This window comes from Narcine bancroftii, chromosome 13, assembly GCF_036971445.1.
Source record: "Narcine bancroftii isolate sNarBan1 chromosome 13, sNarBan1.hap1, whole genome shotgun sequence".
In the NCBI taxonomy this organism is placed as follows: Eukaryota; Metazoa; Chordata; class Chondrichthyes; order Torpediniformes; family Narcinidae; genus Narcine; species Narcine bancroftii.
This window is the reverse complement of record NC_091481.1, coordinates 63051040-63076692: the sequence shown is the minus strand read 5'-3', so window position 1 is coordinate 63076692 and position 25653 is coordinate 63051040. Positions and strand designations below refer to the sequence as shown.

Genomic DNA, 25653 nt, shown 5'->3' with positions numbered 1-25653 from the left:
AGGTGCAGGAGTGTCAAAATCAGGACCGCCAGACTGGGAAAAAGCTTCTTCCCGCAGGCTGAACTGTAACCTGTAATCTTGGGTCTTTATTCTGAAATATTTATATGTATTTAGTTTATATATTTCTATTCATATATGTGATTATTATATGTTGTTTATTGAGTTTGTGTGTGCACAATGGTCTGGAGAAACACTGGTCTGATTGTATATGTACAGTCAAATGATAAGAAACTTGAACCAAATCGGTACATTTCAACCACTCCGTGAGATGGAAAATTCCACATTCCAAACTGCTCCTTTGTCAAGAGGTTTCCCCTCAATTCTTTACTGGATAATCTTATATTTTTTGCTCTTATTTTTGATGTTCTGTAACTGGAAACATCTCTGTCTGCATACATATTCACCAAGGAATGGTCAGGTGAAGGGGGAGTGGAAAAAAACTTCTTTAATGTTTGATTCTATTCATTAATTCAGTTCCTGAGCACAGCAAGCTCCTTCCTTGTTGAAGAAGCCACCGGCATTTCCAAATAAAATATAAAAATATCAATAGTATCAAATAGGGAAATCAAATCACAGATTTGGTTGCTAAGACAAATGTTCCCAAATTGATTAGATTCATTAAAGGCATATTTATTTGCACCTTTGAAACGTTTTAAAAAGTGATACTGACAATTTAGCATCAACAGTCAGTGCCATTACTTTATCACTTTGGTTGCTATTTACAAAATTTTAAATTACTGTCCTCAACTGAACAAAGAGATGACATACAATGTAGTGATTGTACATTGCCCCTCTGTACAATAACAAAGTGCATTTATAAAACACCATAAAGTAAAATAACACAAATTGGTTAGCACAAGGCAAACTATGTAAAGAACAATGGTGATTACAAAAAAGGGGAATGAATTAATGTATACCTAACGACCATATTTGGCTGTCAGGTCGGCATTTAAAGGGGCAGTTACAGAATAACAAAATCCATGACACATCACATACAATTATCTCCTGTTTTTACCATAGCTCCATTTGCAAGGGTTTTCCACGTGAATTCAAGGAACCAACAATTTAACACTCTTACTCCATTTGTTCTTGAGAAAAGATGGAAGAAAACTTTTTTAAAAAATCCACTGCAGCCTTAGAGTGAAAGCATGCACACAGTCACGTGTGTGGAGATGCCATATTCTCATAAATCCATTGTGGTCATAGGAATATTTACTTCTCTGACACGAAGACTGAAAAAAATCCTAAAGACCTGTGCCCTTTAACCCACTCCTTGTAACAGCCCCTATCCATCAACTTTACTATGTACAGGCCAGACAATGCTCTGAGGACACTCGATTTGGAAAGTCATCACACTTTTCAATAAATGGACAGTAAAAAAAACACAGAAAAGGGAGAGGGGCCACACGGAGAATTAATCTTCCAAGCCACCCAAACTGTGATGACATGAAATGCATTGTTTAAGGTGGTGCTGGAAGCAAATGGAAGATAACTATAAGAGGGAAAAAGACATTGCAGGTTCTTAAAGTTGAATTAATTACATAGCTCTTTCTAAAGGACCCACAAGAGGCATGATGCACCAAACATCTTGTGCAGTCCCTCAGATTCTGGCCACAACACCTTATGAAACGAAGGTATCAAAATTTTTAACATCTGGTTAGAATAATTTAAGAATAAGAAACACCCTCATATCTCCGTGTAGTCTTTATAGACACGGAATACACTTTTTAAAAATGAGGAAAAATATCAAGGACACCAGCTAATCAATAAGCACCAATAGTTATTCTCCTGAGGTTTAAGAAGATTTACACATTGACCTTGGGACAAAGGCGAGCAAGTGAGAGAGGGTATTTCAAATGTTACTTCAATGGACGCTCATGAGGAATACTGACGTGACTTGCCAGTGCACGAGTTACTTGCTTCACAACCACTGCTCAACCCTGTGGCTGGGTAGGCACACCCGCATGCCAGGGGGCACGGCAACACACTCTTGGGACCTGTGCTGAAGCGTAACTTCAGGTCATAAATGGGCATCTCACCTGTGCCCAGTTAACCCAGGTGGATTCAAATTATTCACCTCATCCAGCACCTGACGGGAGAGGAAGACCTGGCTGATTTTCACATCTCTACCATCAGCAACCCCAACAACAGGCCAACTGCACCCAACTTGAACGCCTCCAGCTCAGGTGATTCCCCATGTTCTGACATCAACCCTCCTGGGGTTAGTCCTCATTGGGGAGGAGGGGCGAGAGCACCAAGCTCAAGCATCAGAAATGTAGCAAAAGCATTGTGCAAACTGGAATAATGACTGCATTTCCACCTCTGGGCCCACCAGTCACAACAGAGTTGGAGGGAACTTTGCACTTGGTCTCCATTTGTGAGGAATCTTTGGCCTCTCCACAGAATACACCTTGAGAGGAAGGAGACCCAGTCCTGCCCGCCACCCCCCCTCACCCCAGATTAACACTCAGACGGAGTTCTCACTTGATGAAGAAGAGATATCAAAGTCAATAGAACCATGGCTGACCACTAGGCACAGGTGCTTTGCTCGAGCAAACGGTGTGAACATGGTGGGTCTTTTATCCTCCCCCACCGAGGACAAGAAGCAACAGTGAGAGAGGAAGCCCTTGTCGCATGCCCCACCTTGTGAGGATCCCAACTCCGTCACGAGTGGTGAGCTTGGAAAGCGCTTGAGCCGCTTTGGCCTGGCCAAGCTTCGCTGTGAGATGCCCTGATGTAGTCCGCTCTCCAGTGCTGTTCTCTCGGCAATGGGTGGCTTCCTTTTGATGGCTTGGCCCGGTGACAACTGGCTGCCTTTTCTCTGTCCGCTGCTCATCCGCCCCCCACAGGAGTGTGGCTGAGCACAGCCCGAAGTCCTCAATGTTCTGGAGTCTGGGATCCGCTCAGACCCTGATCTGGGATCTGGCGGACTGCTCCCTGCTTCTACTTCCACGCTTAGCCTTGCCGCCAGCTGCCTGCTGAAGTACCACGTGCGGGTGGCAGATTCGCAGATTTTTGAAATGTCTTCCAGAATGATGCGGACATCTCGGATTCCTGAGGAGCTCACAGTGTCTGCTGGGCCTTGGCCGCAGCTCGGCTGAGGTGTGGTGTTGCCTTGTACTGAGCTGCGTTCTTCGTTCTTAACACTTGTCACAAGGACAGCATCCTTGCTCAAATCAATTTTCACAAAGTGGGTCAAGCCGAAAGCTCTCCTTGGCATCGTGGCCGGGATTTGGGAAGTCCTCCACTTTTGACTCTCCCTTTCTTTCAACGCCTTTTTCCGTCTCCGCCATCTCTTTCTCCTTCTCCTCAGGGTGCTACCAGGCACCTTCTCAGAGCTCAACTGCAAGTCAACAGTGGAAGAAGTTTCCTTGGACCTCCCTGGATCCACTGATGCTTGGTCTGGGGAGGCAACTCCAGTTGCCGAATCAGGAACATTTGAAATCTTTGAAGTTGGCTTTGATGACTTTCTGGAATTGGGTTTAGATGCCCTGATTTCGCTGGTGCTGACAGGAGATTTCTGATTGGTCACGTTTTCCAGTTGCTCCAAAGTGGCAGAGTTTTTATTCGCATCCAATTCTTCCCAGAAATGGTTCCCGAGTTTTGCTGCAGCTGTTCGAGCAAGATTCCTGCAATCGTGCAAATTTACTCGCAAATCCTTCAAGGTGACACCTTTTGGCACCTTGAATGTTGTGAACGCAGCATGTTCCATTTCCTTGGCCGTGGGCTGCAACTTCACCGTTGAAGGACACCCAAACCCATTGTGTAGTCCTCTTTCCATCTCTGACTGCAGCCCAGACCTCTCCCAGCGACTGTTCGTCCTGATTCCATTCTGTTGGAACTCCGCTGGGCTTGTTGCCTCTTTAGCCCGAAGGTTCCGCAATTGTAAAGCCTTTGATGGAAGTGCAGACGGTGGCTTGCAGCGGGTATTCTGCGGGGTCTGCCTTCTCCATTTCCTTACTCTGCTCCTTCTTGAATTCAATGAGAGTCTTCTGGCTGCTGGTGGAATTTAAAAAAAATACACAAATTGTATGTCCTATCAAGTGTAGTTCTGAACTCTGCTTTCTCCACCCCAACCCCCCCAACCCTCTGTTTTGTTCTGAAGACTTTGAACTTGTTAACCCCTTAACATTTAACAATTCTTGGCCTGGAATTGAGGAGAATGGGGCAGGGGGGGGGAATCTCATTTAAACATTTTGACATGAATCCCCTCATTCATTTACAATGGTGCGAGAGTCCAGACATAAGGGCACAACTTCAGGATCAAAGGGCGACCGCTTAGAACAGAGATGAGGAGGAATTTCTTCAGCTAAAGGATGGTGAATCAGTGGAATGTGTTGCCACAGGAGGTTGAGGAGGCCAGGTCATTAAAGGTGTCTTTAAGGTAGAGATCAACAGAGTCTTGTTTCGCCAAGGCATCGAAGGTTATGGGAAAAAGGCAGGGCAATGGGGCTAAGAGGGAAAATGGATCAGCTCATGATTGAATGATAGGGCAGACTCGCTGGGCTGAACAGCCAATTTCTGCTCCAATGTCTTATGTGTATCACTGTTTATAGATCAACCATGATGGTAATAATTGGCAGGCTACCTGACAAGGAAGGATTTCACAAACTCATGCACAATTAAGTGCTTGCACCAAAGCAATTAAGATGGAAATAATTACCTCTACCTCTCCATTTGACTGGTAATGAAACAGGTTAAGGTTTTTTGGACACAACAAGGAATTTTTAGAGAAGGTGTTAAAGATTCAATTACTTATGGATCCTACGATGTTTTTTATTGGGTAATGTTAAAAAGTTGAGTTTAGTTTTGAGTTTGCGTTTTTAAGATTAGCAGTGGCTGTAGCCCAGAATTCTGTAGCTATTCCTTGGAAAGATGAGATTGATTTAGGATTACACAGAGATGACAGATGGAGTCGAGGTCATGCATTCCATTGGATAAATTAACGCACAATTTACAAGACAATTATCTTTTTTCTAAAATGTGGAGCCCTTATTTGGACTATATGGGGATAAAATGTTGAATTCCTTGGAACTTGCTGTGATGGTCCATGACGACTTACTGTATAACTTTGCTTAATGGTTTTAATTGCCATTCCATTTTGGTGTATATCAGGGGGAAGAGAGGATGGTGGGATTTGGGGGAATGGGAGTATTTGTATTGTAATTGAAACATTTTAAATAAAATATTTAAAAAACTAATGAAAATGGGCTTCCACTGCTGCTTTACTAGGTCTAACAACCTAGTCAGGAGAGGTGGGAATTTGCCCTCACCCCCCCCCCATGTGCCTACTGGTAATTCCTACCATTGCTTGCGTGGTGTTGGATTCTACTGATAACATCCTCTGATCAGTCACTATTTTATTTTAATCCCATCATTAAAAGGTTTTAGGGAGACAGTCAAACATCAAAGAGAACACGGGATAAGCGGCAAAGCTGCCAACAGTAGCTGCAAATGCCAAAGGCAGTACTCACTCTCCCACAGTGCCCTATCCACGGTTTTCTGGTAGAGAGCACCATGTGCACCCACAGGCCATCTTCCTTTGCTTTTCTCCTTCATTCGACTCAGGCGACTGTCGGTCTCTCTTAGTCTGTAATTGTAGAGAGTGCTTACTTCAACATCTCGCTTCTTCGTTCTGAAGGCTCCTTCACCTCGCCTGGAAAATTTTAAAGATCAACTCATTTTGTAAAGGTCTTCATTAATCAATTTCTTGACATTGGCTACTTCCTGGATGCTCTGCAGTATCTGGCGTTCCTAGGTGGTCTGACCTTGGAAGCTAAGCAGGCTCAGGTCTGGTCAGTATACTTGGAGTGGAGACCACCTGGGAACACCAGGTGTTGTAGGATTCTGTGAGGGGTGCTGGACAAAGTGGCGACTCTCTGACTGCCTTATGGTAGACAAAAGTTAAAGCATTTCATGTATGTTACATCCTAAATGTAGTATTATATGACAATAATGGAACCTTTACTTTTCCAAAGCATTTGGTGCCCATATGGTGAACTGGATAGCTTGCTGGGCCATTCAGAGGGCAGTTAAGTACCAACTTTCATGTTTTGGGACTGTGGTTCACATGGAACTCAAACCAGCCATGGATCGTGGACTACCTCCTGAAGAATAAGTGAACTGTAGAACCATAGAACATTACAGCACAGAAATAGGCCCTTTGGCCCTTCTAGTCTGTGCCAAAATAATATTCTGCCTGGTCCCACTTAACCTGAACCTGGATCATATTCCTCCATAACCCTACGATCCATGTACCTGTCCAAATTTTGCTTAAATGTCAAAATTGAGCATGTGTTTGCCAATTTAGCTGGCAGCTTGTATCACACTCCCACCGCTCTCTGCCTGAAGAAATTTCCCCTCATGTGCCCTTTAAACTTTTCCCTTTCACCCATGTCCTCACCTAACCTCTGTGGAAAAAGCCTGCTTGCATTTACTCTATCCATACTCCTCATAATTTTGCATACCTCTATCAAATCTCCCCTCATTCATTTATGGTCCAGGGAATAAAGTCCTAACCTGTTTAACCTTTCCTGAACTTGAAGGGTTTTATATCACAAATTTATCACCATTTCTGAGACTAACAATTAATTTAGACATACATACATGTAGCACAGTAACAGCTTTTTTCCCAGGAACCCCTGCTTCCCAATTTCTCCCAATTGACCTTCAATCCCCAGTACGTTTTTGAAACTGGACCCCCTGGAGAAAACCCAGGAAAACACGGGAAGAACATAGAAACTCCTTACAGACAGTGCAGGGTCCGGTCCCAAACATTGGTGCTGTAACAGCATTGCGTTACCAACTATGTTAACCATGCTGCCCTTTACAGAGTAAGATTTGAATCCCAGTCCTGATTGCTGGTGTGCTAACCATGCTGCCCCAAATTCAAATAATTAATTTGAATTTAAATTCCCTAGTTGCAGAATTCACGTACATGCTTTCAGATCAACAGACCAAGCCTCTGGGAATTAGTCCAATGATTTAATCACTCCGCTGCTGCACCCACTGTGACTTAACGCCATCGTAAAGCTCACTTGATATGTCTGAGGCAGCACCTAAAGCAGGCATCCGAGCAATTGTGATCCTTGCCCAAATGTTACCTTCCATCTGATTAGAAATTCGGGATATTATTTCATTCCTCACCTTTCACATGTGTAACATTCACACAGCTCATTGTTTTCACCAAAAAAACTGTCACCGTAGTAGCAGGTGATTTCGTCTCCAGGTTCAATATCACGAAGCACTTTCACGCAAGCTCGGTCACCTTCGGATGGAACAAACTGCGTAAGGAAAATACACTGTGAATGCATTTAGCGAACAGTGCTACAAGACGACATCATCCTCTATGCTGCAAATTTCTGTGCATAGCCAATTTCTCTGGAATCCCCTCATCTCTGCTCCTCTCTTTCATTTAAAATCTTCTCATTCTCATTGCTTATTCCTTGAGGAAAGGCTCAGCAATATATCTTTCTCTCCTATGGATGCCAAAAGACCGGCTGAGTTCCTCCGGCATTTCGGTGTATTTTTATTGCAATCACCAGCGTCTGCAGACTTTCGTGTTTCACTCAGTTTAGTTGATCCACTGCAAAATCTCTTCAAGGGATGCCTACCCTGAAGAAGATCTCCTCCTCTCTTCAAAGGGAGCTCTGTGAGTCTCTCTCTCACTGGTTCTTATCTGCACTTCCTGCTGACTTCCTGTTTTTTTGCTCTTGAGGAAGAGCTCTGGCCTGAAACCTCGGCAATAAATCTTTGTCTCCTATGGATGCCAAAAGACCGGCTGAGTTCCTCCGGCATTTCAGTCTGTTTTTATTACTTTTAAATTCTACCCCTAACTGAGCTTTTTATCACCAGATCTAACATCTCCTGACATGGGTCGATGTCAAATTTTGATTGCTCACACCTCTCAGAATGCTAGGGTAAAGATGTTATATCAATACAAGACATTGGTGTTGAGTGGAAGAACAAAAGATCAAACTTATCTCCAATAGAAAGGGAGGGTTTCACAGGGAGGACACCCGCTTTCTGTTCCTAATCATTGCAAAAATCCCAAGTACGGTATCTATCCAAGTACAATAAAAAAAACGATTATATGGAATTCAAGCAACCTGCAATGTCAAAAAAAAAATCTAGGGAAAGAAATTTTTAAAATCAAATCAAATAAATAAATCTAATCTATATTTGTGCATGTATGTCTGTTCTCCATGCAAATCAATATGGAGCATTCTAGAAATGTCCAAGAAGATTCAGTAGGGGGAACATTTGATGCTGAATGTCATGACCACATTGAATTTAACCTTTAAGGTCATATGAAATTCAAACGTTCAAAACAAAAAAAAATTCAACTTGCACCTGGAACACCTGAATTAGCTACAGTGCTTTGGATCAATGAAAACTCAGACCATGTAGTCAACAACTGAGTGTTTTATTTCCCAGGTAACACCAGGTATCCTGCTAGTAATAAATAAAAATGTAAAGAAAAGTTTAAAATTGTAGAAGTAAATGTTCTGAGGCAACACATTTTAGTGAAAATGGGAACCAATATTCAGCCAGTGGAGGGCCTTGGATGGGCTTTGCTCATAGCAGCTGTTTGAATAAAGTTGTGTGAAACAGTGATGGCTGGTTGATGCCGCTCACTGCTGGGTGCCTGCTTAGTGAGAGTCGTAGTAAGAGGCTCACTCCCTGCTTTGTAAGTCTTTATCTTTATTAGTATATTATTTGTAAACTTGGGGGAGGGGAGGTTAATTATCCATAATGTTTTTGTTTTTGTTCATCTTTCGGGTGGCTCCGTGGAGGGGGAGGAACCTAAAATATTTTCAAAGAAAGGGACTGAAGATAAAGTAAAATGCTTTAAGGTTTATATATTGATGCAAGTGAAGCTTTTTCAATGTGAGTATAGTATAAAGTTTTTATCTTTTAAACTGTTTATTCTTATTGCATTTGTATTAGTTAGGCATTGTCAAGCAAACAGAAAACTTGCTTTATCTGTCATCTACCAATCCCTGTTGGTGCCAGATACTAGAGGTTTTACTGTACTTAACTGAAGGTAATGAGTTAGTAATGAATGCTGACCAGGAGAATTCATTGAACTTGAGAACATTTGAACAGACAGGGGAGGGTTTAGCATCAAACTTATTCCTCTTTTAATGAAGCAACCCCCCAAGTACTGCACCAAGATAGCAATCTAGATCAGCCATTCTCAACCCTTTATTTGGCTGTGGCCCCTTTAGGACTCGGCTCAGTTTATGGGCCCCCTTTCCTGTGAAGCAGTTGTTGACTTAAAAAGTGAAAACACAATGACGGAGAAACTCAGCTAGTCAAACAGGACATTTTATATAGCAAAGATAAAGATACATAACCAATGTTTCGGGCCTGAGCCCTTCCTTGTTGAAGGACTCAGGCCTGAAATGTTGGTTCTCTATCTTTATCTTTGCTATATTAAGTACACAGTTTGACCTGCTGAGTTTCTTCATCACTGTGTTCTTATTTCATCACGGCGTCTGCAGACTTGTCAAATTTTACTAAAGGCTTTTACTTAAATGTACTGTGGTCCCCCCTTGGGAGCGGGGGAGAGTCATTTAGCCCCATTCAAGAATGCCTGGTCTAGATTATGCACTTAATGTAGGTTTGAACCTGAAATCTGTTGATTCATAGCCTAGCTCAACCATTCTCAACAGGGGCCACAGGACATTTAAAGTTGGGGGGGGTGAGCAGCACATAATGAAATCATAAAATACTTTTTATGTGCTTTTATGTAATCTGAGGAAGAGAAGTAAGGAAGAAATCGACTAAAACTTGACTGGGAAGGGAACCCATAAACTTTGAGCAGAGTCCTCATCATCATGGCCCATCCCTTCACAAGCAAAGATGAACACAGTGCCTTGTAGTTCTTCTGTCCTCACATAACTTTTGTTCTGTTTTCCATGGAGCTTTAGGCACCATGTGACGGGGCAAGGACTTGGAGGTGAGTGCTTGCCTAAGACGAACGCCTCCCTCTGGGTCCCACACCAATGGGCTTGGCAGAATGCGAGGCATGACAGTCAAAGTGACGTGGGATTTCCCCGCAGTGGTCCATTCAAAGACCATGCTCGCTGGCCATTGTCCTTACAGATCCTTCGCCCAACGAGTTTGCTGTTTCCCGCGCTCTGTCACAGCTGCCAGCTCCTGCTGCCAGACTGACATGTGCTATTTGCCCATAGCTGGGGCCCTTTCCAGGTACTGACGGCTGGACTAGCTGAGCCTGGGGATTTGAAGTCAGAGTTACCTTCTCCTAGCCTTTGCCTGAAGAGGCAAAACCTGCAAGGCAGCAGAGTCCTAACAGCCAAAAAAAGGTTGAGAATGGGTGGTCTACATAGGAGTGGGCAACCTTTTAATTTAGATATACAGCACGGTAACAGGCCATTTTGGCCCACGAGTCCATGCCACCCAATTGTACACCCAACCCCCAGTATGTACTCACAGGCTGAAATGACCTGTTACCATGCTGTGTGTCTAAATTGAAAATTAAAAGGTTGCCCATCCCATGACAAAAAAAAAAGCAGAAGGTAGTAAAATTTAAGGTTATATAAATGTGGGAATGGTTTTAGTGTGGTGCTATGGAAGACCATGATTAACAGCTGTTACTTCAATATAAAACCATTTGAAGTAATATGATAAAGGTCTTACCTTACAGTTCGGTCTGCAATCTTCAGGGCATAAAGAGAAAAGAAGAATATCATTACTACAATTCAAACACACATCTTTCTTTAAAAATGTACATAAACTTTTGAGCTGTAGCCGTTTTAGGAATATTTAGCTTGTAGCTTAGTGGTAAATTACTGGTCCACTGATCTAAGGATAGTTGCTTGAATCTCACCATGGCAGGTGGGACATTTAAATTCAAGTAACTTTATAAACGTTGAATTAAAGCTCATCTCAGTTAACAGTAACCACAAAACTACCAGACTTGCAAAAACCCATTTCTAGTTCACTCATCTTTGCAGAGAACAAAATCTGCTGCCCTTATTTGATCTGGTCTACATAGGACTCCAGGCTGACCAATATGATTGATCCCTAACAATTCCCTCAGATCGGGACAATTAATGCTGGCATTGCCAACAATGTGCATATTCTGTGAATGAACAAGTAAAAAGATGCATTTATATTGACTTCGTACATACACCCTCAAATGTTCGTATCCATTTAAATTAATAATAGCAAAAGAACCATTTTAGTTGGGCAAGATTGATTTGGAACAGTGTTGATTACAAAATCTACTGCAGTTCAAAGGACTTTGTTTTAATAAGTCTGCACAGGGAAGACCCAGGAACAGATGCTCCAGAAAGTTGAGAAATCGAGGGAGAAGATCAGAGATAAACAGAAGGACATCAAGAAGGAATTAGTAGGCTTTGGAGGATAGGATAAGAATATGATAGAAAGAAAACTTTCATTTATACGGTCCTGAGTGGCTCTAAAGAACTTTCCCATCAATGAAGTCTTTTAAAGGTACAATCACTCCAAAAGTGCATTAGCTGCTCTGCGTGCATCTAACCTTCACATACATCAGTCATGCAAACGTCCAATGTGCTTCACTGATGCAGGTTCAGGCAGAAATGCCTAATGGCCTGTTTCGCTGAAATGTTCTCTGCTTAAAATTGATGTGGTATCATTCCTATTAATCTCCAGACCCTGCGCAAGGATATTTGTTAACCAAACATATTTCTAAATTTCAGGTAAGTTAGGATACTGATTGAACTTGTATTTCTCTTGATATTTCCAGAAGCATATTATTTTAATGCTATCGCTACATCTGTAGCATTGGTTGCAGTTCTAACCAATCACATTGCCCTTTGCTCCATTGGGGCTGAAACCTTGAGGGTATTATTGACTTTTATGTTGTATCACTGGCTATTCAGTTGGGTGGCTCCAGGAAAGGGTCAGTAATCAAGGTTCCACTGCTTCAGAGCACTTAAGGACCATGGTATGATGGTATATAGAGCGGAGGACCAATGCAGGGCACCAAAAACAGGAAGAACACCCCCCTCTCCTCCTGAGATAAGGAGAAGCAGAGAAGACCACCCTACAGGACAGTGATCATGGCGGCAGACCACTGAGGGGCTCAGCGGCTGGGCGACCCACATGGGCTTGCGGGCTGCTAGAGACTGGCTCATGGGAACCATGGGATTCGAGTGGGCACTGAGGGAAGGAAGGGCCACAGGTCCTGAGGGCTTCCTGATCGTGTCAGAGGTTTGGCCCTGAATCTCGGATTGCCGATGGATCGAACAGGAGTCTGTGTAGCTGCAGAGACTGCGGGAGCACTGGAGGCGAATCTCTGAAAGGACCCTCTTTTGCTCCCTTTCTCTTTTACTGTAAGAGGCGACACTAATGGTGACTCTGTCTGCCTTACAGCAGGAAGAAGGCAATTTTGTGCATTGTTAGGGTGGTGTGGTTAACGTTATGCTGTTACAGCACCATCGACTCAAGTTTGAATCCATCGCTAACCGCATCTGCGTGTGTTTCCTCTGGGCACTCCGATTTCCTCCGGGCACTCCGATTTCCTCCCACCGTTCAAAACGCACCGGGGTTGTAGGTTAATTGGGTTTAACTTGGCGGCATGGGCTTGTGGGCCGAAAGGGCTAGTTACTGTGCTGTATGTCTAAATTTTATAAATTAGATGTTCTTTACTATTATAAGACAATAAAGAAATCTTGAAATTGCATGGTCCCTCTCATTTATTTCCTTATCATCAAAAAGGTCCAAATATAAACAAGTAAAAGCACAATACTGGAGAAACTCAGCAGCTCAAACAGTGTACTTTATCTTCTTTCTTTCTTTGGCTTGGCTTCGCGGATGAAGATTTATGGAGGGGTAATGTCCACGTCAGCTGCAGGCTCGTTTGTGGCTGACAAGTGGTGGGACAGGCAGACATGGTTGCAGCGGTTGCAAGGGAAAATTGGTTGGTTGGGGTTGGGTGATGGGTTTTTCCTCCTTTGTCTTTTGTCAGTGAGGTGGGCTCTGCGGTCTTCTTCAAAAGAGGTTGCTGCCCGCCGAACTGTGAGGCGCCAAGATGCACAGTTTGAGGCGATATCAGCCCACTGGCGGTGGTCAATGTGGCAGGCACCAAGAGATTTCTTTAGGCAGTCCTTGTACCTCTTCTTTGGTGCACCTCTGTCTCGGTGGCCAGTGGAGAGCTCGCCATATAACACGATCTTGGGAAGGCGATGGTCCTCCATTCTGGAGACGTGACCTACCCAGCGCAGTTTGATCTTCAGCAGCGTGGATTCGATGCTGTCGGCCTCTGCCATCTCGAGTACTTCGATGCTGGAGATGAAGTCGCTCCAATGAATGTTGAGGACGGAGCGGAGACAACGCTGGTGGAAACGTTCTAGGAGCCGTAGGTGATGCCGGTAGAGGACCCATGATTCGGAGCCGAACAGGAGTGTGGGTATGACAATGGCTCTGTATACGCTAATCTTTGTGAGGTTTTTCAGTTGGTTGTTTTTCCAGACTCTTTTGTGTAGTCTTCCAAAGGCGCTATTTGCCTTGGCGAGTTTGTTGTCTATCTCGTTGTCGATCCTTGCATCCGATGAAATGGTGCAGCCGAGATAGGTAAACTAGTTGACCGTTTTGAGTTTTGTGTGCCCGATGGAGATGTGGGGAGGCTGGTAGTCATGGTGGGGAGGCTGGTAGTCATGGTGGGGAGCTGGCTGATGGAAGACCTCAGTTTTCTTCAGGCTGACTTCCAGGCCAAACATTTTGGCAGTTTCCGCAAAACAGGACATCAAGCGCTGAAGAGCTGGCTCTGAATGGGCAACTAAAGCGGCATTGTCTGCCAAGAGTAGTTCACAGACAAGTTGCTCTTGTGTCTTGGTGTGAGCTTGCAGGCACCTCAGATTGAAGAGCGCCTCGGATGCCCCCCAAAGTTCCTCAACGTGGTTATCCAACTGCACAAAAACCAACAAGGTTGGGTAAATACAGCAATGAGCTCTCTGAACCAATGGCGTGAAGCAAGGCTGCGTTCTCGCACCAACCCTCTTTTGAATCTTCTTCAGCATGATGCTGAAACAAGCCAAGTACTTAATATAGCAAAGACAAATATATATAACCAACACTTCAGGCTTGAGCCTTTCATTTCCCCCCCACCCCCCCAAAATAAATAAACATACCATGGTTGATGAAGGATGCAGGCCCCAACCAGAGCTGAGCGCATTTCTTTCTAGTTGAGTACATCACACTGAAGTCATTTTCCCCTGGGCGTAGGAGAGACTCCTCCTCTTCAGACAGCTCTGCCAGGCAGCCGACAAGCAGCTCAATCTTATCATTCTCTTTCCTGTTGAACAGGAATACAAAGTGCTGATTAAATGAGGGGAAAGGAGAAAGGCACTCTACCTTTTAATGGAAGTGAAGTGATCTTTGCTGTATACTTCCTAATTTAGTCATGGACACAGCAAGGGCTGAGAACAAGGAAACAAACCACCCTGGAGCCACTTCTGGAAAGCACAATAAATTTAGCTTGAAATAAAAGCTGGACGGATTTTGGATCTGATCTGTCCCCATGTGGAAACATTCTCACCCAGAGATTTCCTGAGGAAACCCTGAGACTGTAGGAAGTTCACACATTTTGTCTCTCAGGTGCATGGGAAGCTATTTGGTGATATTTTTGATTCTTTAGAGTTCATTTCAGAGTCCAGGCAACAAGCAACACAGCCTAGAGTTCAATTGCTTTTGCCCCAAGGATACATTCGTTTATCACTTAGATACCTCCTTAGTCAAGTCCAATTGACTTACTGTTAATAAGGGTTGGTGCCTTTCATGGCTTCATACCAACCTGAATTATCTAACAATCAGAGAAGTATACAAGTAAAAACAGAATGCTGGAGAAACTCAGCAGGTCAATAGTGTACTTTCTATAGCAAAGACAAATAGATAATTAATGTTTCGGGCTTGAGCCTTCATCAAGGTATGAGCAAAATGTATAGGAACTCTCCATTCTCCCTCTCTTCCCTATCCCTGTCTTCTTTCCACCAGCTCTCCCACCCCCTTCCCTCTCCATTCAGAGCCATCCCTCCTCCCACTGTTTGCTGTCATGCCCTCTCTCGCTTTTCCATCTACTACCTCCTGTGCTCCTCCCCTGCCCTTCCCCCCCTTCCGCCATTTTGATCGGGCGCCTGTCTGCATTTTGCTCATGCCTTGATGAAGGGCTGAAGCCCGAAACGTTGGTTATGTATCTTTATTTTTGCTACATAAACTACATTGATTGACCTGCTTAGTTTCTCCAGCATTTTGTTTTTACTTCAATCACTGTGTCTGTAGACTTTTGTGTTTTCGTACTGAAGTATATAAGATTATGAGTAGTCTGGATAGGGTGTGCATAAGAATCTTTTCGCTCAGGTGGAAATTTCAAATACTAGAGAGCATTCGTTCAAGGTGAGGGAGGGGATTTAAAGGAGATTTGTCTTTTTTTAAATTAGACAGAGGGTGGCAATTGTGTGGATGCTCTGCAGGGTAGATGATATGACAGATGATACGAAACTTGCCAATTCAGCAGTAATCTTGAGGGTAGGATGTTTGTACGTTCTCCCTGTGTTGGCATGGGTTCCCTCCCACCCTTCAAAAAACAAACCATGTACCAGGGGTATTGGTCAATTGGGCAGCATGGGCTTATGGGCCTGTTACCGGTGTATATCTAAATATAAATTTAAAATATCCATGTACCTCTCACCAACTTCAATATCTTCCACATTATAATCCGTTGTGAATTAGTGTCATTCTTCTATGACACTACCCGTCACCTGACTCCACACAAAGATCACCTTTTCAGACCCCCCACCCATTCTTTCCTTCGCTATCCTCTTGCTCTTGATATACTTACTGAATCTCTCATATCTTTGCTCAATTGTATCTGGGATCCATGAATAAACAGGGCCCTGTACTCATCCAAAAGATAATGTCTCTGAAAGTAGAATGAAAAATAAGCCTGGGTGCAATCCTCAGATCTTAAGAGTAGATTTTGAACCTATGGCTATCTTAAGTTGATAAGTTTATCATATTAGTCTGGTTGGAACTTCAACCTAACCTGCTGTGCAAGGCCATTTTCTTAACTCATGTCACTATCCACTGAGATCACATGAAAGGCAAGCAAACGTACCACTTTCTCAAGGACACAATCTTGGCTCCATTGGATTCTGAAGAATATCGATTGCACGGGAGGATTTCAAAGCCACTTTCAGGGAGGAATATTCGAAGGTAACGGAATACCTAAAGTAGGGTCAAAATTCCAGGAATTCAACAAATAAACAATTACTCTCAAAGTAACCTTAGAGTGAATTTTACTTACACACATGTGCTTGTTCGTGTGTTTGCTTGTTTTCAGTATCTGCGTGTTTTTAGTGTGTGTATTATATATATATATAAATTCCAATTCATTCTTACAAGATGTGATCATTTCTTTGATAATGGCAACATCAATTTGTCCCAGTAAACTGAGACCCCAAAGTTGCTGTTTATTCTAAAATAAGTAAGTTGAAATCAGATAGGACTGTTACGAGCAACAGCTCAGATTCAAGGGAATGTGTGATGAAAATTAGTGGACACCTAGCCAATAAATCTCTCTGTATGTTCAGTGAGAAAAAGAGTTGGTGGAGATTCTTTCTCACTTGTGGTTTAAAAACAAATGCATAGATATTAATCATCAAATTATTGCCAATGTTTGTGGAATTTACTCCAGGACAATGCTGCATTTTGGAGACGAACTGAAGGAATGAAATGAAACCATTTAGAAAAGCAGATTTTTAAGTAAATAAGTTCCAGCTCTGTGGTTTACAAATGTTTCTGCAAGTTCTGGAAAATACTCAAATTGGTACAGTTTGCTAGCTAAAAATGTAATGCTGGAGAAACTCAACTGCTCAAAGAGTGTACTTTATACAGCAAAGATATAAGTACATAACCAACATTTCGGGCTTGAGCCCTTCTCATCAAGGAATGGAAAAATGTTGGCCGGCGTCCAAACCAAAATGGAAGGGTGGGGGGAGGAGCACAGTCCCAAAGGCAGGAGGGGAGGGAGGGCACACCATCAAGCAGTGGGAGGAAGGATGGCTCTGGGAATTGAGAGGGTGGAGAGCTAGGGGAAAGAAGACCTGCTAAGTTTCTCCAGCATTGTGTTTCTTTACTTCATCCACTGTGTCTGCAGACTTTTGTGTTTTAGTTTGGGTGGCTAGCTGATAGCTTAGCAATGGAACACATGGTGTGATGTTGGATTGAGGCTAACACACTACCTGAAACTGTAACAGAAGCTTCACATCAGAAGCACTCCCAGGAAGGGTGAAACATGATAGGGGTGGGGGGAGGAGACAAGAATTAAAGCCATCAACAATCTAGGTGTGTAGGCGCTCGTGAAGATCACGAAAGGGATGTAGCAATCATTCGACGACTGAACTGCTTCCAAGATTCAACCTGGACTTGAGCAGGAAGACTGGGCATTCACGCAGATGTGCCTGGCAGGACTCTGCACTCTCACAGAAGGGAAGAAAACAAAAAAAGACTCACCTGAGCTTTGAATATTTCTTCTTCAAGAGATGTTTTGTGCAGGAAGTAATGCCAAGCCCAGTCACCCAACGTCAAGGACCGATACACAGTTTCCAAGTCTTGCGATTTAAGAAACTTTTGAAGAATATCCCTGAGGTATTGGTGTCTCCTTACAACAGGTCGGTGGCTGCAATAAATAAAACCCACAGCACCATTGGAGACAAGCTTTAGACTCAAGCAAGAAAACAATATGAGGGCCTGCACATATCAGTGTATCTTCAGAGAATTAAGTTAGCTACTAAAGGATGTCAACAATAAGCCATTAACCACCAAGTAAAAGATCTGAATGGTGTAGTAGTTTTCAGTTCCTTATCTTGCTCTGGACTTTACTATTGTAAATGAATATTTGCTTATGGAGATTAGAGACCAATTAGGAAGACATTGGAAATCGAGGTGATAATGTACTGTGGTCACACATGAGAGACTCTAGATTTTCTGGAATCTGGAGCAAAGGCAACAATCTGCTGGAGCAACCAGCATGTCAGTGGAAGGAAAAGATGAAAGATTGATGAAGGATTCCAAGCTGAACTATTGACTATTCTTTTTTCTCCCACCGACGTCAAGTGCCTCCGGCTGATTGTTTTGTTGCAATTGTCTGTGATGTTGGATTAGGGCCACACACCTCTGTATGCCCACAAGACAGAAGGAAAGTCATTGGTTTTTGGTCAACAAAAAGGGCATTTTAGCTATTTAGACAGATGGCCATGCAGTACAAATGTCAGGATGTATAAGTACTGCGCGCTAACCGATTGCACCACTGGAGCTCTATAAATGTCAGGATGAAGGGAGTATGGGGAAGTTGCATAATGCAGTGCTCATATGGAACCCCATGTTCTCATATGTTATTACAGTAGGTTTACCCTCTTTTACGAAAACAGTCGACTTACAAAAATTTGCTTTTACGAAAATAGTAGTGAATGGGTCTTCGCTTTACACCATTTTGGCTTACCAAGTTTCATAGGAACACTCTAGTTTCGTAGAAGGGGGTATACCTGTACAAGCAGTAAAGCAGTCGCATATAAATCATGGAGTAGCTTGTGGTGGTACGGATAGTGTGATGCCAACAACCAGGGTTAGAATTCAGGAGTCTGCCAGGACCCCTTGTCAATGTGGGTCTCCATCAATGCTCCTGTTTCCTCACACCCTCCATATCGTCAGGGGTTAGCACATTAATTGTATGTAATTGGGCGGCACGGGTTTCAATGGCCAGAATTGGCTTTTCCCGTGCTGTTAAAAAAAAGTTCAAAACAAACATGACAAGAGGAAAATAAGGCAGAAACTGAGAATGGTTTCAGTTACAAAGAGGTAAAAGGGATAAGAAGTTCAGGAGTGAGGGGAGAGCAATGGTGGGGCAAAAAGGCAGAAGGCAGCAGGAGAGATACTGAATGCTTACCTGATGTTCATTTTGTGGGTTTGAAAACCCAAGTAAGGGTCCAGTACAAGGCTTGTTGCAAGATCATCGTACTCGCATAAGTCTCTAGCTGTTACACGTATGGATTCCATGTCCTGCAATCACCATACTATAATTTATAGGATTTGAAAGAGAAAGAATGAATCAGAATAAACAAAGTACCAATAATCTGCTACAGTTGTGATGTATGGAGCTCACGTTTATCAGAAACTCGAAAATGTTCAAATATCCCAGTATTGTGAATATGAACTCACTATAACACAACAGAAATAATCACCAATAAATATGGGGAAATTTCTCAATTTTTCACCCAAAAACCTCCCACAAAGTCCCAAGCATATCAACTGGTTTATGAGGAGTTAATGATTGCAACCCACTTGGGTCAAATACAAGGGATGCCAGATATTGTTTCCCCACTTCAATGCAAGGTCAGGACGGCATGGTTAGCGCCATGCTATTACAGAACTAGAGACCAAGACCGGGGGTCAAATCTGGCACTGTCTGTAGGAGTTCGTACGTTCTCGCTGTGTCTGTGTGAGCTTCCTCCAGGTGCTCCGGTTTCCTCTCACCCTCGAAAATGTATCAGAATGGTAGGTCAATTGGGTGGCACGTGCTCGTAGGCAGAAAGGGCCTATTACCATACTGCATGTCTCAAAATGTTATAATTGTAATTGATATTCACAAATATTCAAATCACCTGTTGACAAATGTTAAAAGAAAATCAGGTTCTAACTAAAAATACACAATTGGGTCAAAGAAATTGTTCCACTTTTTCTTCTGTCAGTTGATTCTTCCCATTTATGTCAATGAGCTTGCTGCACTGACATTGGGTTAACCAGGCTCCCAGCCTGACAGCTGGAAAATCTGTGGAAGATGATGCTGTCCTGTCAGATTCCATGGCCAACCCAGCAGGCTGGCAGATTTCCTGGATGGTACTGTCCACTCAGGAATGTCCCATTACCTGGCTACCTGACTGACACCTGATCAGACCAACATGTCAGGTGTAGGGAAGGAGCCATTTCAAAAGTTATTTGATCAGATTGGGGCAGCTCTAAACAAATAAAAGCACTCAAGGTCAGTACTGAGGGACGTGATAGGACTGACTCCCTGAACATAGTTGGGAAAGTGCAAGAAGCAGAGCAATTGTTTCCGAATAGGCATTAATGGAATTGAAGTGTCAATATGGAGCCCATGTCTACCAGCCCCCCCACATCTCCATCGGGCACACAAAACTCAAAACGGTCAACCAGTTTACCTATCTCGGCTGCACCATTTCATCAGATGCAAGGATCGACAATGAGATAGACAACAGACTCGCCAAGGCAAATAGCGCCTTTGGAAGACTACACAAAAGAGTCTGGAAAAACAACCAACTGAAAAACCTCACAAAGATAAGCGTATACAGAGCCGTTGTCATACCCACACTCCTGTTCGGCTCCGAATCATGGGTCCTCTACCGGCACCACCTACGGCTCCTAGAACGTTTCCACCAGCGTTGTCTCCGCTCCGTCCTCAACATTCATTGGAGCGACTTCATCACCAACATCGAAGTACTCGAGATGGCAGAGGCCGACAGCATCAAATCCACGCTGCTGAAGATCCAACTGCGCTGGGTAGGTCACGTCTCCAGAATGGAGGACCATCGCCTTCCCAAGATCGTGTTATATGGCGAGCTCTCCACTGGCCACCGTGACAGAGGTGCACCAAAGAAAAGGTACAAGGACTGCCTAAAGAAATCTCTTGGTGCCTGCCACATTGACCACTGCCAGTGGGCTGATAACACCTCAAACCGTGCATCTTGGCGCCTCACAGTTTGGCGGGCAGCAACCTCCTTTGAAGAAGACCGCAGAGCCCACCTCTCTGACAAAAGGCAAAGGAGGAAAAACCAAACACCCAACCCCAACCAACCAATTTTCCCCTGCAACCGTGTCTGCCTGTCCCGCATCGGACTTGTCAGCCACAAACGAGCCTGCAGCTGACGTGGACTTTTTTACCCCCTCCATAAATCTTCGTCCGCGAAGCCAAGCCAAAGAAGAGTCACTGTCTCAGAAGAAGGGGTCAGCCATTCGGATTAGAGATAACAAGAAATTACTTCACCCATAGGATTATTACTCTTTGGAATCCTCTATCCAAGAGGCCTCAACGTGGACGAGACAAAGGAGATGATCGCGGACTGCAGGAGGACCAGGAATGACCACCCTCCACTACACATCAATAACTCTGTTGTGGAGAGATTGGAGTTCCGTGGAGTTCACTTAACTAATGACCTATCGTGGACACACACCTCCTCACTTGTCAGGAAGGCGCAACGGCAACTGCACTTCCCGAAAAGCCTGAAGAGGGCAAGACAACCTTCTTCAGAACCTCCTCCAAAGACGGGATCTACTGGGATCGTTGGTTGAAGAGGGCACATAAAATCATTGAGGACCCCCTCCACCCTGCACAGCATCTTTCGGCTGCTCACCTTGGGGAAGATATACAGGAGGATCAGAGCCAGCACCACCAAGCTGAGGAAAAGCATCTTCCCATGGGCAGTGAAAATGCTAAATGACCAAAGGAACTGCTCACAGTAACCGTCCGAGACTCTCATATTCATAAAACAATATTTATTTGACCTATATATGAATACTTTTTTTGCATATGTATTGTTTATGTGTGTAATGTCTGGTTGTGTGTCTGTGTTTTTCACCAAGGACCGGCAAACGCTTTTCATCAAGATGTACTCATGCAATTAGATAATACATTGAACTTGAGAAAAAACATCTAGTCTTAAATAATATGCAACAAGTCCTTCAATCAGCCCCTGATTGAGTTTGTGGTTGAGGGGTCTGATGGTGGAGGGGGAGCAGCAGCTCCTGAACTTGGTGGTGTAAGTCTTGTTTCATCTACACTTCTTTCCTGATGAATAATTTTCTATTTATTATACATGGCGTTATTGTGGCCACCCAGGTACCTGACCACAGGGATGAAACAATGCAAGAACTCAGTGGGTCAGTCAACCTTTCAGGCCAGGACCTTCTCTAAGTCAAGTTTATTATCAGCTCATTGTTCAAGTACAACTCAAGAAAACAGGGTTCTCCAGTCCTAGGTGCAAAACATGCAGACATACAACCAGACATGACAAATACAAAAAAATACATACGAGAAGACTAGAATCAGAATTTATTGTCATGAACATGTTTCAAAATTTACTGTTTTGCAGAAGCATCAGAGTTCAAATATTGCTATAATGTGACGATTATAGATTATTTGAGAACTTAGAAATCTGATGACTGAGGTGAAGGGCTGTCCTTGTACCACTGGGTGTTCAGACTTCTGTACCTCCTTCCTGATGGTAGCAGTGTGGATAGGGCATGTCCTGGGTCCTTGAGGATAGAGGCAGCTTTATTGAGACACCACCTCTTCAGGACCTGTCTACAGAGCAGGGGGTGAGTGGGTTGAAATATTTTGGTATCGGGGCTCAGTTGAGCGTGGGGTGTGGGCTGTAGCCCCTCCCACTTCACACTCCCAGCAGATGGATCTCGGGGACAGAAGTGCCACGGCCTCTTTTGTCAGTTGCATCTTTGGCCACCTTTCATTGGTCAGTAATTAAGAGCAGGCTGGCGAAGTGGAGAGGCTCTCCCTCCCTTTCCCCTTCCCACCTCCCCTATCACCTCCCTTTCCCAGCTTCCCTCTCCATCACCCCTTTCCTCCCTCCCTCCCCTTCCTTCACACCCCAGTGGGCAGATCTCGGGGACAGTGGTGCCACGGCTTCCTTGGTCAGCCGCATCATCGGGCAGTAGATATTAATTAAGAACAGAAGCTCACCCTTCCTCCCACATCCTTTTCCCTCTCCCTTTTTCCTCTCTCCTTTCCCCTTGTCCTCTATTATACTTTCCCCTCTCTTATTCCCCCTCCCTCCAACCTTTCCCCTCACCTTCCCTATTCCTCTCTTTTCCACCTTCCCTACCCTTTCCTCCCTCCTCCTCTCCCCTTCCTCCACCTCCCTTTGCCTCCCCATTTCACTCCTTCCTTTCCCTTTCCTCCTTCCCCCTCCTTCTTCCCCTTCCCCTTTCACCCCCTCCCCATTGAACTCACTGTCGCTCCACCCCTTCCCTCCACCTCCTCTACTCCTTCCCCTTTCACCCCTCCCTCCATTCTTCAACATTCCTCCTTTCACCCCTCCCTGCCCTTTTCATCCCACTCACCATTATTCCTCCCTCCCCTTTACATCCCCTCACCACTATCCATCCCTCCCCTTTCAGCCCTCCCCTCTATCCTTTCCCTCCCCCTTTCACCCCCTCCCCTCTTTTCCTCCCTCTTCCACCCCTTCCCCTCTATCCCTCCACCCCCTCCCCTCTATCCCTCCCTCCACCCCTTCTCCACTATCCCTCCCTCCACCCCCTCTCCTCTATCCACCCGTTCCACCCCCTCTCCTCTATCCACCCGTTCCACCCCCTCTCCTCTATCCACCCGTTCCACCCCCTCTCCTCTATCCACCCGTTCCACCCCCTCTCCTCTATCCACCCGTTCCACCCCCTCTCCTCTATCCACCCGTTCCACCCCCTCTCCTCTATCCACCCGTTCCACCCCCTCTCCTCTATCCACCCGTTCCACCCCCTCTCCTCTATCCACCCGTTCCACCCCCTCTCCTCTATCCACCCGTTCCACCCCCTCTCCTCTATCCACCCGTTCCACCCCCTCTCCTCTATCCACCCGTTCCACCCCCTCTCCTCTATCCACCCGTTCCACCCCCTCTCCTCTATCCACCCGTTCCACCCCCTCTCCTCTATCCACCCGTTCCACCCCCTCTCCTCTATCCACCCGTTCCACCCCCTCTCCTCTATCCACCCGTTCCACCCCCTCTCCTCTATCCACCCGTTCAACCCCCTCTCCTCTATCCCTCCACCCGTTCCACCCCCTCTCCTCTATCCACCCGTTCCACCCCCTCTCCTCTATCCCTCCACCCGTTCCACCCCTCTCCTCTATCCCTCCACCCGTTCCACCCCTCTCCTCTATCCCTCCACCCGTTCCACCCCCTCTCCTCTATCCCTCCACCCGTTCCACCCCCTCTCCTCTATCCCTCCACCCGTTCCACCTCCTCTCCTCTATCCCTCCACCCGTTCCACCCCCTCTCCTCTAACCCTCCACCCGTTCCACCCCCTCTCCTCTAACCCTCCACCCGTTCCACCCCCTCTCCTCTATCCCTCCACCCGTTCCACCCCCTACTCTATCCCTCCACCCGTTCCACCCCCTCTCCTCTATCCCTCCCTCCACCCCCTCTCCTCTATCCCTCCCTCCCTCCTTCCCCTCCCCTCTATCCCTCCCTCCCCATTCCACTCCCCTCTATCCCTCCCTCCCCATTCCACCCCTCCCCTCTATCTCCTTCCCCCTTTCACCCTCTCTCCTCTATCCCTCCCTCCCCTCTCTCTATCCCTCCCTCACCTTTCACCCCCTCCCCTCCTCTCCTCTCTATCCCCTCCCTCCCCTCTATCCCTCTCTCCACCTTTCACCCCCTCCCTATTCCTCCCTCCCTCCGCCCCCACCCCGTTCCACTCCCTCCCTCCCTCCCAAGGACAGGCTGGATGAACCCATCCTCCAGGGCTGCAGACAAAGGGCCCGGGCCGGCATCCCGGCCAGGCGTCACCACTCCTCCAGCCGAGCGGCGCCGCCGATGCCGGGGCCAGCGCGGGGAGTGAGAGGAGCCGGAGCCGGAGCCGGCGCCAGCGCCAGCGCGCTTACCTTGAAGCCACTGAGACAACCCCGGGTACCTGCACTCGTCAAACCAACCCGGTGTCCAGCCATCCCACCTCCCGCACCGCTCAATTGGCCGGAACCCGCCTATGACCTCACCGTCCTCTCACCCGATTGGTGGCGATGGTGTCAGTCAAGACTTATTTCCGTTGGACGGCAGGTTCGGGTGAGCCGGAAGTGGAGGCCGCATTGAAGCCTACGTTAGGTTGCTAAGCGACTTTGCCATTCCCAACTATATGTTTTAAAAATAAGGCACAATCCTAATAATATTTGGAAATAATTAACATAAATTTGGGATCCAATGCAGTCACCCAACATAATAAAACGATTTCATTGGGAAATAATTACCTTTCTGTCCTGATGAGTTGGAGATTGCCCTTCATCTCTTCTAACATCTGAACCAAGCAAATAGGTTCAGGGGCAAAAGAGTTGCAAAGAACTTTTAGTCTTGCTTCGACCCATTAGAGCAAAAGCAAAGTGGGCTAGATTTAGAGGACACAAAAAGTGGAAATGCTGGACCCCGAGGCAGACAACGGGCTGATGGACGGATCAGTCAGAATTGATTGTCTTGGAATTCGGCTGCATGGTAGTGCAAACATTCATATTATAACCATCTTACCCCATTTCTATTTAAAACAAGTAAAAATAATAGTGCACCAACAGTGAGGCAGGGTCTTTGCTTCATTGATTATTCAGGAATCTGATGGCGGAGGAGAAGCTGTTTTTAGGCTCCTGTACCTCTTTCCCGATGGTAGCAGAGTGAAGAGGGAATGGCCTGGGTGGTCTATCCTTGAGGATAGACGCTGCTTTCTTGAGACACAGACTCTTGTAAATATCCTTGATGGGGTGAAGACTGGTGCCCATGGAAGGAGACACGTGATGGAGTAGTGGCCGGTTGGGAAAACCAGCCCCCTCCAGGAAAATAGGAAAAAAAGTTAGGAAAAAGC

At 45.3% G+C, this 25653-nt stretch overlaps 1 protein-coding gene across 3 annotated transcripts; it reads right to left on the bottom strand.

Annotated features, from left to right (window-relative positions):
* Positions 1-614: 614 nt before the first annotated feature.
* LOC138748910 (histone-lysine N-methyltransferase KMT5C-like) lies at positions 615-24792 on the bottom strand. Of its 3 annotated transcripts, none has more exons than XM_069909829.1 (9): positions 24695-24792; positions 18956-19082; positions 17524-17689; positions 16127-16236; positions 14145-14308; positions 10666-10685; positions 7147-7283; positions 5475-5656; positions 615-3999 (listed from the first exon to the last, which is right to left on the bottom strand). In XM_069909829.1, the coding sequence occupies exons 2-9, from the start codon at positions 19063-19065 to the stop codon at positions 2468-2470; spliced, it is 2421 nt and encodes an 806-aa protein (XP_069765930.1). In that variant the 5' UTR covers positions 19066-19082; positions 24695-24792; the 3' UTR covers positions 615-2467. The 3 variants fall into 3 exon arrangements, with proteins under 3 accessions (XP_069765930.1, XP_069765931.1, XP_069765932.1); XM_069909830.1 differs by having other exon boundaries at positions 615-3996; XM_069909831.1 differs by having other exon boundaries at positions 5475-5590.
* Between the last annotated feature and the right edge of the window lie 861 nt (positions 24793-25653).

Excerpts from the sequence above, each read along its gene's own strand:
- LOC138748910 (XM_069909829.1), bottom strand. The coding sequence starts at position 19,065 with ATGGAATCCATACGTGTAACAGCTAGAGACTTATGCGAGTACGATGAT. Across the intron at positions 14,309-16,126 it reads ATTGTGTCCTTGAGAAAGTG|GAAAGAGAATGATAAGATTG; the intron begins GTACGTTTGCTT and ends CCTGTTCAACAG. Across the intron at positions 5,657-7,146 it reads GAATGTTACACATGTGAAAG|GCGAGGTGAAGGAGCCTTCA; the intron begins GTGAGGAATGAA and ends AAAATTTTCCAG.